General features: G+C 49.7%; 1 protein-coding gene across 3 annotated transcripts in view; it reads left to right on the top strand.

The window, feature by feature from the left end:
* The window catches only part of Pcnx2 (pecanex 2), a 167,508-nt gene extending 157,708 nt beyond the window's left edge, over nt 1–9,800 (top strand). For 2 of the 3 annotated variants that reach the window (XR_013051388.1, XM_006982493.3), the window contains exons 32-34: nt 942–1,129; nt 7,392–7,840; nt 9,001–9,800. Coding sequence is in view for 2 of the 3 variants with exons in the window: in XM_006982493.3 (XP_006982555.3) it covers nt 942–1,129; nt 7,392–7,840; nt 9,001–9,174 (811 nt within the window). In the remaining variant the exon portion in view is untranslated. Of the gene's footprint in view, nt 1–941; nt 1,130–7,391; nt 8,267–9,000 lie in introns of those variants that run through there. The other variant, XM_076572346.1, reaches the window with a different exon arrangement.
* Nucleotides 9,801–13,687: the final 3,887 nt, after the last annotated feature.

Genomic DNA, 13,687 nt, shown 5'->3' with positions numbered 1-13,687 from the left:
TCTCCACCCTCAGGCCCAGGTTGTGTCTACCCTCTAACTGGTCTGAAGGATAGTGGGTACTTTTTTAAAAAATTTATTTTGTTTATGTATATGTTCATGTGTGTGCCAGTGTGTGTGTGTGTGTGTGTGTGTGTGTGTGTGTGTGTGTGGTGTGTTGAGACATACACATGTGGAACTGAGAGGCCAACTTTGTGTAGTTCCTTTCCCATCTTGCCAGCATTCATTTTTTAACACAAGGTCTCTCACTGGCCCCGAACCCACCAATGAGGCTAGCCTGGCCGGTCAGTGAGCTCCAGGGATCTGCCAGTCTCCACCTCCCCAGCGCTGAGATTACAAGTGCACACCACCATACCCAGTGTTTTCACATGGGATCCGCAGGCCTCACTCAGGGCCTCAGGCTGGCACTGCTTGCTTGACAGACTGAGCCATCTCCCCCTCCCCAGCTCTCCTCGGGGTTTTAACTATTTGTTTGCTGGAGAGAACCAATGAAGCTTCTGGCCTGTCACTCAGTGCCGTCTTCTTCCTCTCGCGGTAATGAGCCTCTGGTTGCTGGGGGCATCCTAAGCTTCGCTGGAGTGTGACAGCATTCCTGGTGGGTTCTCATGGACGGTTCAGACGGGTGCTTCTTCATTCTGCCATGCCTACTTGTTTATTCGACACTGAGCCCCTTTCTCACTCCAGGGGCGCTGTCCACTGAGGAGAGTGCCCGTCCACCCAGTTCGCTCATTGCTGGGGTTGGGGATCAGTAGTGTAAGTTAGGTGGCACAATGGGAATCCAGCCTGTGGAATGCATGGATAAGAACATCAATGCTGCACAAAGCAAGCCAGCTACACATCACCTGGCGACGCAATCTCATGAGATCACTGTCCTCAAGTGATGTCACCGTGTGGCATGTGAGAGATGTGTCAGTGAGACCCTAACGCTCCCGCCCCTCCCACAGGATGAGAAAGGACTGCAGTGTGGGCCAGAGGACAGGTGGCAACATCGAAGACGTAGACGGCGGACCAGTGCCATCAGCAGGTGACAGTAATGCCCCTAATGGAGAGAGCCGGGACAGCAGCACGGAACAACCCAGGAAAGGAGGCACCCAGCAATGGGCCTCACCCCGTGGAGGGGCTCATCGGGCAGGTGAGTGCCCAGGGCCGGAGGTCCAACATCATGGAATGTATTTTCTAATCTCCAGGGCCTCTTTGCTGCAATCAAGGAGCTTAGGGTTAGTGGCTGTGGCTGCTGGAAGAGATTTGCTCGTGATGCCTGCTGGCTGGCTGGGTCCAGCTTTGGGCATTCATCCATCCATGTATGTGTCCATTACCTTGGGTACCATTTGTCTGTATGTCTCCACGACCATTAGACACTCCATTCCCTCTGTCCTTCTCAATGCTGTTCCACCATATGCATCCTGGGTATGTCATGTTGCAGCCACAGACCTACGTGGTGTCCTTCTCTGTCTATAGCCAGTCCTCTGCTTCTCTCACATGCTCTGTGACCACCACCATTCCAAGGCAGAAAGAATGGGGTAGAAGGATACAAGCAGAGTAGCAGAGGAAGGGACGAGCTGAGTCTAAAGCTGAAAACCCTATGTCTCACAGCCATGGAATACACTCTACCAGATGGACATGACTCTAATGCTGGCTGAGAAAGGAGGGGCCAGGGGCTCACAGAGGACACAGCCTGGGGAGGCAGAGGCTCTAGCCTGGTTCCTGATGCTCCATGGCTCTGCCCTGGACAGCCTGTCAGTGCTTCTGGCCTTGGCCCTCAGCTTCTCTTTCTTCAACTTCTAAAAGCATGTAACAAGCACCCCTGTGTGTGCATGCTTCGCCTGTAGCTCGGCACTGGAGGGGTCAGGAGGGCAGTGCCTACCACCTGAGAGTACCAAGAGCAAGGCATGGATGGGGGCACAAAATATAAGATTATATAAATGTGACTGGTTGGCTGGGGGTGGGGTGGTGCCTGAACCAATAAACAGATAAATGATTGGTAGATAATAGATGATAGACAGATGATTGGAAGATCATAGATATATGGATATCATAGATAATAGGTAGATGATAGATAGTAGGTAGATAGATGTGGTAATACATAGATAGATAGATAGATAGATAGATAGATAGATAGATAGATAGATAGATAGATAGATAGACAGATGTGATAGATAGACAGACAGACAGACAGACAGACAGACAGACAGACAGACAGACAGACAGACAGACAGATGATAGATACTTAGATGGAGATAGTTGACAAAATAGGTAGGTAGGTATATAAGTATTACAGATAATAGTCTAGATGACATATACATCAATAGACGATCTGTATATATTAGATAGCTAGGGAAATTATATACATATATATTTGTAGAGAAAGAGAAAGATATTTATACAGAGAGAGATGATAGATAATAGATACATTATACATAGAAATAGATGATGGCTGGAGATAGATAGATAGATAGATAGATAGATAGATAGATAGATAGATAGATAGATGATAGATAGATAGATAGATAGATAGATAGATAGATAGATAGATAGATAGATAACAGGTACATAACAGACAGATGAGGAAAGGTGAGAGATGGGGACTATAGAGAGAGGAGACAGGCAGTAGATAACAGGAAGATAGGCAGGTGGGTGATTGGCGGCACAGAGTAAAGCAGGTGAGCAGGCACTGGGTAGAGAGGGGAAATGCAAGTCAGCTGCTAGGAAGGAAACATAGCTCCTCCCTCCTACCAGCTGCTGTCTCCCCGAGCCCAGCACAGCACCTGAAGTCTGTGGTCTCATTGCTGCCATAGCCTCTGATATGATGGGACAAACGTTCCAGGGACACACAGGTGATCTTCCAGATGGGAAAACGTGATCACCTGCACTTTCCTGTCCTTGCTGCTGACATATCTGGCCAGAGCAAGGCTAGAGAGGGTCAGAGTGTGTCAGAGGCCCTGGCAGGTCCATTCCTGGTGAACGCCTTCTGCTTTTTCAGAGCAGAGCAGTACCCTTAGCTGGTGAGGCCAGAGAATCCAGATGCCACGCTTTGTTCGAGACCCAGGCCATGGCATTGGGGTCCCTGCCACTACCACCAGATCCACACGGGGGAGGTGCAGGATGCTGAGGGCCCATGTTGGTACAAGATATTTGAAAAGCTAAACCAGGCCTTGATTTTTCATTATTGCTTCTTAAAACTCTCCTACAAAGTCCAGTCTAGGTCTGAACTTCTAAGGGAACAAGGCATGCTGGCAAAATACCCCAGACCCTGGGTTCCCAGCCCTTGAACCTAATCAGTCCTGGGCGAGGGTCTCCCAGCCCTGACCTAGCTTGTAGTGCTCTCCTCATTCATTCTGCATCCCATGTGACCACCACACCTTGCTGCAGAGGCTGTGTGCACAGGGCTGTACTTATACAGGTTCCTTTACGCCTCCATGGCTCTAGGCTCTTAGGGGTGTCCTGTCTTCCCTTCCCCGATGGAGACACAGGGGCACAGAAAGGCAAGTCAAGGTACCCAGTCAGGGAGCAGCCAACCTGGGATTCAGATGAGGAAAGATCGCCCTGAACCTCCGATCCTAACCACTGTGAGCTTCTTCAGCTGCTACCCTGTCCTAGCTCTGACAGCGTTGAACCCCAGGACACCTGGACACTCCCAGCATTCCATCTGTACCTCTGACTACATCCCCACCAGCCACAGCCTTGCCCTGTCCCCTGGCTGGCAAGGGGCCCACTTCCTTTTGGTGGGTAGAACTGACGCTTTTTTCCTCCTGAGGCAGCCCCTTCCCACTGTGGGCAGGAATGGGGACAGGAACATGGTAGACAGCCAAGACCCCTCCCTCTCCTGACAAAATGATGTGCCAAGGGAAGGAGGCACTGCAGTTGAGCAAGACACCCAAGCAGAGCCTGAGCCCATACCCAGTAGACTGGGAAAAGAAAGGAAGAGAGGAGACATGCCCCTCCCCAACTCAAAGAAAGAAGAGGCTATGCTGGCTATGGTTCTCTTTGGCTTTCTGTCACCCTACAGGTCACAAGTTCATAATCTTCACTGAGCAGCCTGGGTGACTAACTCAGGGTATAGAGTCCGTCGTGGTGGGGAAGGCATGGTGGCTGACGCAAGCTGAGTCTATAGATGGGATTCTGCATTTGGTCATCACAGTAGCAGACTGTGCTCAGAGGGAAGCATGGGTGGGCTATAAACACCACACTTCTTCCAGGGAGGTGCCACCACCCAAAGGTGTCACAGTCTCCTAAAAGAGCACCACCAACCGGATGCCACACGTGAGCTTGGAGGAGTCAGGTTCTCATTCACACCACAAGTGCCAGTTGTCATGTGATAGCGAGGCACGAGGCCACTCAAGGGTGGAGGACTACCTTTGGGAAGGGCTAGGTAGGAGTCACTCAGCACTAGTGAGTGTGCAATACTAACAGGACCTTGTACCACTCCTACTGACCGGGCTCACCTCTCATGTACCACTGAGCACACCCCCATCACTGCCCCACCCTGTCTTTGCTCCTTGCCTTGATTCTCATCATCCATTCCAGTTCTGATCCTTTGCCAGAATCCCAGAGGACTGGTGTCTGGCCAGAACCCTAACAAGCAGGCCACCCAGGCCACCACACTGGGCAGCCACTGCTGGCTTGCTGGGTATTTCACACTCATACCCACTGCCAGGAGCTCCATGTGCCAGCCTCACAAAGTTCCCAACAACCCATAGTCGTTTCCTCGTCCTCAACAGTAAATGTCACAGCCAAGCAGAATTGGCCTAGCAGTGAGCCTGGTGACCTACTTCTTACCACAAGTAGATAGAAACCCGTCACTAGACTGAACCGCACACCAGAGAGAAGGGCTGCTTCCAAGGGCTCTCATCACAACCTTCCAGCTAATGATCAAAGACAAAGAAAAAATAACGAACCAAGGAACATAATTTACATTATGTTTCCACTCAGGTCTGAAGGTTTTCCCTAGAAATGCTCGTGATTTGATAATGCGGTTATTGGAAAAATAAGTTAATTGTAAAATAATGAGTCTGAGCAGCACAGATGATTTTAACACAGCTTTCTTGATGCTATTTAATTTGTAAAATTAAAATTGAAAAAAAAAGAGCAACAAAAAAAAACTGAAAGAATATCTGAGGTGTAATTGAAGAGATGACTCAGTCTGTACAATGCTTGCTACATAAATCTGGAGACCTGAGTTTAGATCCTCAGCACCCATGTAAAAGCTGGGAGCAACATCAGCCCATCAGCCCAGCGCTGTGAGTGGGGCAGAAAAAAAAAAAAATGATGCCTGGGGCTCACTGCTTAATTTGCAGCTCCAGGTTCAGTGAGAGCCCATGTTCAAAACACATAGAATAGAGAGTGATAGAGGATGACATCTAACATCAGCCTCTGGCCTTCACACACAGAGTCACACATATGTGAACACATTCGCGCACATGCGCGCGCACACACACACACTCACACTCACACACACAATTGCTGAAGCTTCAGAACTGGGGCAGTCCCTTGTCTTGCATGGACTAGGTATGGCTAGCTCTCTTTTGATACTGTGACCATCTCTCCCTTTGTCCTTGGGATGGGCAGAAGGCCCTGCCTAGTGCAGGTGGAGAACACTGATTTGTGGGCGATGGCTGTGGCAGGTTTTGACAGAGATCAGCTTTAGAAATCACAGAAGTTTGGCCTTTCCAGATTCTAGCTAAACAAGGCACTACCCTTGCTCATAATGTTGATTCCTTAGAGTCCCCCCCCCACACACACACACACTCATATTTGACTGCCTTCTTAACAGGGACCTTCAGGCTCAAGGCCATTCCCCTGTGCCCAAGACAGAGAGGCTTCACACCACTCAGACCAGAGAGGCCAGCACCAGTTCTGGGTACCCCAGGCAGAGCCTCAAGCTGAGTCTCCCCATTTTCACTCCCTATAGGTAGAGGAAACCCATGCAGGTCACCAGTGAATACCCTTTGGAAATGAGCACACCACCATCACTGTGTCCAAAGTGGTATCAATGGGAGGCCTGGGTTGTTTGGTCAGCTCCCACCCTCTTCCAGTCTCTTTGGGTGGACTTGGCTTTCTATGGCACAGGCAAAGCAGATACCCACCCACCACACAGATATTGGTGTACCTGGCCACCTGTGGTTAGTGCTCTGTTTTTAAGATCTAAAATTTTTTTATTTCTTAATTGGCCCACATGTATGAGGCACAGAATGAAACTCTGATGTGTGCCAACATTGGGCGGTGATCAAATCAGTATTCACAGCCCCTTCCACATCTGTCATTTCAATGTTAGGCATCTTTAGACTCTTCTATCTAGTTGCTGTGAGATGTTACACTCACTGTATTGTATTATTGAACCCCAGCATAAATCCCACTCTCTTGGTTTGGTATTAGTTTCCTGGAAAGCTAAAGACAATAGCCATATACAATATTAAAAATATTCATTTGGAGTCTGAAGAGATGATGTTGTCATTTGAATGTAATTGAGCCCCATAAACTCATAGGGAGTAGCACTGTTGGAGGTATGGCTTTGTTAGAGTAGGTATGGCCTTGTTAGAGGAAGTGTGTCACTATGGGGGTGGGCTTTGAGGTTTCCTATGCTCAAGCTATGCTCAATGTAGACTCAGTTCACTTCCTGTTGCCTGTGGGTCAAGATATAGAACTCTCAGCTCCTCCATCACCATGTCTGCTTGCACACCACCATGTCCTGCCATGAAGATAATGGACTAAACTTCTGAACCTGTAAGCCACCCCCCATTAATTGTTTTCCTTTTATAAGAGTTGCTGTGGTCATGGTGTCTTCACAGTAATAGAAACCCCAAGACAGATGGCTTGGTGGTTAAGAGCACTTACTGCTTTTACAGAGGACCAGAGTTTCATTCCCACATCAGGCAGCTTACAACTGCCTATAACTTCAGCCCCAGGGCATCTAATAACTTCTGGTCTCCAAGGGTGCTGCACTTAAGTGTATACACACAAACACACACACACACAGAGAGACACATATACACACAAAAAAGATTTCATTGAACACAATAAACAATATATTTTAAATGATGGAATAATGTCTGGTGATATACCTACATTCCTTCTGTGGTCTTCTGAAATTAAATTACACATATAAAAGCATTCCGATGATTTGTATTGGAAATGATTTCAGAAAGTTCACATCTTGAAGCTGTGGCCTTTAATGCAAAGCCAAGGTGGGACAGTCATGGTTTGTGAGTTCACTCATGGGAAGTGAACTCAGTCATGGGAAGTGGCACATAGGAAGGAGGTAAGCCCACCATCCCAAGATAAGGTTCAAGAGGGTGTTGCCCTCATTGATGGATCATAAATAGAAAAGGGCCAACCTTGTCCCCATATTCATAAAGTACTTCTTCCAGGGCTCAACCAGGTGCTCTTCTCCCTTACAGGCAGAAGGAAAGGCAGAAGCCAGTCCGTCCAGGCACACTCAGCAATAAGCCAGAGGCCACCTACTCTGAGCTCCTCGGGCCCCATCCTAGAGAGCCACCAAGCCTTCCTGCAGACATCCACCTCTGTGCACGAGCTAGCCCAGAGACCCTCAGGCAGCCGGCTCTCCTTGCACACCTCGGCTGCATCCCTGCACTCCCAGCCACCTCCTGTCACCACCACAGGCCACCTGAGTGTCCGAGAGCGGGCCGAGGCACTCATTCGGTCTAGCCTGGGCTCTTCAACCAGCTCTACTCTCAGCTTCCTCTTCGGCAAAAGGAGTTTCTCCAGTGCACTTGTCATATCTGGACTCTCCGCTGCAGAGGGGGGCAACACCAGCGACACCCAGTCATCCAGCAGTGTCAACATTGTGATGGGCCCTTCCACTAGGGCTGCTGGCCGTGCCACTCGGGTAAGGACTGCCCCAGGATGGGCAGGAGCGCATCAGAGGGCCCGGGGCTCCCACCCACCTGTCACATACTTTTTGTCTTCTTCCAGGGTAGGTTGCTCTACAGCAAACAAAAGAGCATCCCCCAGCCTTCGGGTCACAAGCCCCATGGGTGTTAGCAGGGTACCCCAACATAATTATTTCCATAAGCCAGAAGCCCAGAAATGGGAGAAGCCTCCCTTCACCCAGTCTATGGAGGCAGGATTCCTTCCTTCCCAATTGTGCCGCTCTGGCCTGAGGGAGAAGAAAGGGCAAGGGTAGACACTGGAGTTAACTGTCGTGGGCTCCCCATTTTCAAGATGACCAACCTCTTCCAAGTGGTTCCATCCCAGAAACAGAGTTTTAAGAGAGTCTATCAAATCAGATGCTACTGGCTCAGAATTCATGCTACTAACATTAGATGACTAGCTGGGATTCATACGTGAGAAAGAAAGAGATTGACAGAACTCAGGAATTCTCTTATGCCCTGTGTTAGGAAAGAAAAAAAAAAATGAGTTAAGGTAAGGCTCGGGCAGATTCATGTTTCCCGGCCAAAGAAAGGATACTGGCGACTCCAGGAGCAAAACCATCATTCAATCTCTTTTTGTTTTCTCCTTCAATAAAAGGACACAGACTGTCCTTCCTTTCTCTTCCCATCTGTCTAAAACTTACTCTACAGGAATACTTTGAGGGTCCTGGCAAATTTTCCTTTTCTGTCTCCAGCAAGGATGAAAGGTCTTTGGGACTCCAAGCATCCAGAATCCAAAGGCTCTTGTGTAACTGCTGGGTTGAACCTGCAGGGGCAGCATCAGTAGTACCAGGGCTGGCTGGGTGGACAGGGTCAACCAGGGCTCGCAGGGTGGCAGGCAGGAAAACATGGGGCCACTCCCTTTGGCTCCCTTTGGATGTGGGACATGCCCAGCTCTCCAGAGCAAAGCCCCATTCAGAGGCCATGTAGACATGCAGCTTGGTGGCACATCTTAACCTCAGAGGCTGCCTTTCAGTCCTGTGCAGCTTAAGAGCCCACCTTCAAGGCATGCAGCCACCCCGGCCTCAGTTCCTATGATATCGGGGTGATGGGTGAGGTGACTCGGGCCAGTCAGTGAGTACAGACTGAACTGTCTCTGCTTCTCTCCTTTTTGAAGCACTTCTCTGAGCCATGTGAACCCACTGATACCCCAGAGCAAGGGCAGCTTCAAGATCGCCGACTGGCAGAGGCTGTGGCAGAGAACCTGGGGGTGCTGTGTCGGAGAGCGAGCCAGGAGGACATGGGCCTGGATGACACAGCTTCCCAGCAGAGTGCCTCCGATGAGCAATAGTGGAACACATGTCTGGGGACTCTCTCCCTGCTCCAGAACCACGTGGTTCTTCCTGGGGGAAAAGGAGAGCTATTCTAGAAAACACTAACTTTATCTCAGGTTCTTGAAAACTCTCACATAGTGGGGGTCGGGAGATGACATTGCACCTTCTCCCTCAAGCACTGCACAAGAGTTGGACAAGTCTCACAAAAGCCATGTTATATCTTAAAACAATTAGAATGAGTAGAGCCCACAACTGGCTCCTTCCTGCCCTGGTAACATTAGAACAGCTGCATGCTAAATTACTGGCATTTTACACATTATTGTCACCATGAGAGAGCACTGAGTCACAGCTCCTGAGGCCATCAGGCCACAGGCATTCAGGTTAAGCCCAACTGGAAAGAGCCTCATTCTTTATTACCTTGGCGCAGCTGGAAGTGCAAGCCACTAGCCACAGCCTGATGGTGCATTGGTCCAGGACGAGAGTTTAGAGGTGATAGGCTCCTTCCTCAAGTTCTGGGCCACCCAGGCCCCCTGCGTGCTTCCCAGGAATGCATGCTCACTCGTCTTCCAAGCTGAGCAAGCTCTACTGTATCTGAGCACATTTGCACACACCTTTGTTGTAGGGATTAAAATGTTTACAGTTATGGTTGTGTCTGTGTCTGTGTACCATCCTTCCGAAACACGTCTCCTTTACTCTGAGAAAGACCTTTGTGGGAGAGATGCAAATCCCATCTCAGATACTCCTAAAAGTAGAGCAGAGGCACAACCTCCTGCTAGGAAGACAAGGGCGCCACTCATCTGCTTCACTCTGACAGCCTTCTGGAATGGCAGCAGGGAAAAGAGAGACGTGCTCGGTTTAGGCAAAGTCTCCAAAAGCATCTAAGATTGGAATATTAGCTGCAGAGGATGGATACGGCAGTCCCTCACCACTGGGAAAGGAGGTGGTAATGGTCTCCGTGTGTGTGTGTGTGTGTGTGTGTGTGTGTGTGTGTGTGTGTACACAAGTGCACACACCATGCACATTTAGAGGCCTGAGGACAAACTCAGACATCATCCCTCAGGGGCTTCCCACCTTGGTCTTTGAGGCAGAGCCTCTTGCTGTCCTGGAGCTTGCAGGTCAGGCCGAAGTGGCCCGTGAGCTCCAGTCACCCAGTGTGTCCTCTGCAGTGCTGGATTACAAGTGTGCGCCACCACATCTGTTCCTTTCCTTGTGTGGGCGCTGGGACCAAACTCGGGATCTCATGCTTTCCAGGCAAGCACTCTACTGAGCCATGTCTCCAGCATCTCCTTTCTATTTGTTAAGAATTAGCAATGGCCAAACAATGCACTGTCTCAGGGTACAGACTGAGAGCAGAGGCTGCTCTGACCTCCACATACACACTGAGCCACGTCAACACCCATGCTGACACCAGCAAGCATGAGTACATACACAGACATGAAAGAGAATTAGCAATTAACAGCAGTAGGTGGGGTCTGTCAACAGAAGACAGGGCATCTCTCTATAATCCCTAGAAACAATATTTCTGGGTTCCACGCAGCTGTGGATCTGAGAAGCTGGTGTGACCTGCTGTTCTCAGGTTGACTAAATCAAACTTGGCTGGCCTCTCCTGAAACTCCCTTGGGCCGCATGCCAACATTCATGACTAAGTGACTAGCTCTGAGGTGGGGGTGCAGCCCCTGCTTGACGCCAGTGAGAAAAGACATGTGCCTAGTAGCAACCATCTGGGAGCCTAGCTGGCTGCCGCTTGGCATCCACAAAAGGGAAGCTCTCTAAGGGGCTGTACCAGCTGGTAAGGAAAGAGCAAATGTAATAGGTGAGCACCAGGCCCACCATCTAGACAAGCCCATGGAGGAACACAGGCACTCGGTGTACAAGCTGAGACGTGGACTTGCACATCAAACCCACCAAGGAAAGACTCCTTGGAGCTGTCCAAGACCACTAAGAACATGATCCTAACTTTTTGTTTATTGTGTAATTTGGGTGGGGCAGGGAGATAGGATCTCATGTAGCCCAGGCAGACCTCAGACTTGCTAGGTAGCCAAGGATAACCATTAACTTCTGATCGTGCCTCCTCCCGTCCTGATCGCTGGGATTCCAGGTGTGCACCAGCATGCCTCATTTACGTGGTGCTGGGGATGGAGCCAAAGGCTTCCTACACGCTAGGTAAGCTTCTGTCCACTGTGTTACATCTCTGGTCTTTTTTTTATATTGAAAATAAAATTTTTAAGTCACATATCTTGATTATGGTTTCCCCTTCCTCTATTCCTCCAAGTTTCTCTCCACCTCCCCTCTCATCCAGATCCATTCCCTTTCTATCTCTCATTAGAAAACAAACAGGTTTCTAAGGGATAATAAAATAAGACAAAACAAAAACTAACACATCGAAATTATACAAAACAGAAGGAAAGAGCCCAAGAGAAGGCACAAGAATCAGAGACCCACTCATTCACACACTCAGGAGTCCCATAAAAACACTAAACTGGAAGTCATAATATGTAGGTAGAGGACAGGAGCAGACCCGGACAGTCCCTGTGCCTGCGGTTTTTCAGTCTGTGAGTTCATACCAGTTTTGATCATGTTGATTTAGAGGGCCTTGTTTTCTTGGTGACCTCTACCCCCTCTGGGTCTTACACTCTTTCTGCCTCCTCTTCTGCAGGGTTTCCTGAGCCCTGAGGGGAGGGATTTGTACATATCTGGTTTTAATTATAAAGCTTTTATGTATGACATGTTGCCCTGGTCCTCCCAGTAGCCAGTCCTGCATCCCAGAGCCTTCCTCATTCTGGTGGTGGTACAAGAGGAAGGCCTCCACGGCACTTCCTGCCAGGGTGGCTCAAATGTTCTGCTGGCATCTGTCTAAATGCATTTGACACCATACAAGAGCATTTCCCTTCCAAAGCTAATACAACAACTGCAGCACTTGGCTTTGTATATATCGTGGCTAATTCGGCACCAACTCTAAATCCTGCCCTGTGCGGTAGTGTTCGCGTCTGGCACACACTGGTCTAAAAGCAGCGGCTGCTCCGGTGTCTCTGCCTCTGAAATGTATGGCACGGTCTGTTTACACAGCCACTCCCCACTCAGTGTCATTCTGTCCCAAGCCCGTGTCACAGCATGAACAGGTGGCACACCCACCAGTCTTGATGGGGGGAGGACAGGGTCACCTCACTGTTCCCAGAACCTTCCAGGAATTTGCAGTTTTCCTGGAAGCCTCTCCATCCACCAGGAGATCCTGGGAGAGTCTCTATTATTTATTTGAAAGCCAAGTTGCCTCCGCACGTGAGCTTACCTTCATTCAGAGACAAGAAAGAAATGACTGTCAGACCACTGGGTGTGAAGAGGCTGGTGGTATGACCTGCTAAGTGGGAGGCAGCAAGGGCAGCGTCAGTCTGTCTCCAGCTGGTTCTCCATCATCCTGTCGTCCATGTTATTCTGGCTGGAATGCATGTGAGCAATGCGCACGTCAATGTGCTCTTTCAACATGAACTCCTCAAGTCAGGACCCACATCCAACTCCATTAGAGACCCCAATGCCCCTGCATCAACGTTCCTTAGAGTTCCAGGATTTGCATCTGAAATCCGTGTACCTGCTCCCTGACCCTGACCCTCATCTGCCAGAGTAGTAGTCACTAAAGGACGTGTCAGTTTGCACAATTACAAATCAGTGTGAGGGTGAGGTCTAGGGCACACAATTCACAAGATGACAGAGCCTAGATGAAGACACAAAAGGGAGCACATTACTAAGCAGATACTCTGACGCCACTCAGACTGGGTCCAAGTCTCCCATCTCCCATATCTGTGGCATTCTAAGACTGTTTTTGAGACAATGCTTCCCTGTGTAGCCCAGGTTGACCTGGAACTCACTATCCTCCTGCTTCCCAAGTGCTTCCATTACAGGTGCACGCCACCAGAGAGACCACGTAAGGTACCCACAGGAGTTCCCCTTTGACCTAGCAGGGGCACACTGTATGGCCTCCACCGCCACCATTTCTCCTACCTGCTTCCTTCATCTGGGTTCAAAGCGCTGAGGAGGGCTCCCCGACAGGGCCAGACTGTGTAGCAGCTTTTGACTGGGTACATTCAGGTCCTGGGTGGCCAGGCACACTGATGCTATGGCCCACACCTATGCTGTGTCCCACCTGCCCTGGTACCCATGGCTGGCATCACAGCCAGCCTGTCCAAGGCCATGAGCTCCATACTTGGCCTCCTTGAAGAACCTAATGGGGCACAGATGGTGGAGGGAGGCACCTAATTCTCCTACTAGACAGGAAGGCCTTTCCGAGGCTCAGTTCCTGATCTAGAAGGCATGCCTGCAGTGGTCCCTCCGGGACCTGCTTTGAAAGAGCAGGCCAAGTTTTGAAAACTACCCTGGATGGAGGATCAACATGAGATCCTGCCCTAGCCACAGGCTCTTGAGTGGAGTGCTTACTGCACTATCCACCGGGTCCTAGTGTCCAGCTCACAGGCACCCCCATTAACACAGGCCCATATATATGTCCATGGTCCCAGTAAGGGACCCATGGTACTCACATCA

The sequence above is a fragment of the Peromyscus maniculatus genome, chromosome 5 (assembly GCF_049852395.1).
Source record: "Peromyscus maniculatus bairdii isolate BWxNUB_F1_BW_parent chromosome 5, HU_Pman_BW_mat_3.1, whole genome shotgun sequence".
Classification (NCBI taxonomy): Eukaryota; Metazoa; Chordata; class Mammalia; order Rodentia; family Cricetidae; genus Peromyscus; species Peromyscus maniculatus.
Note: the sequence above shows the minus strand (reverse complement) of the source record. Positions and strands in the feature narration are given on the sequence as shown.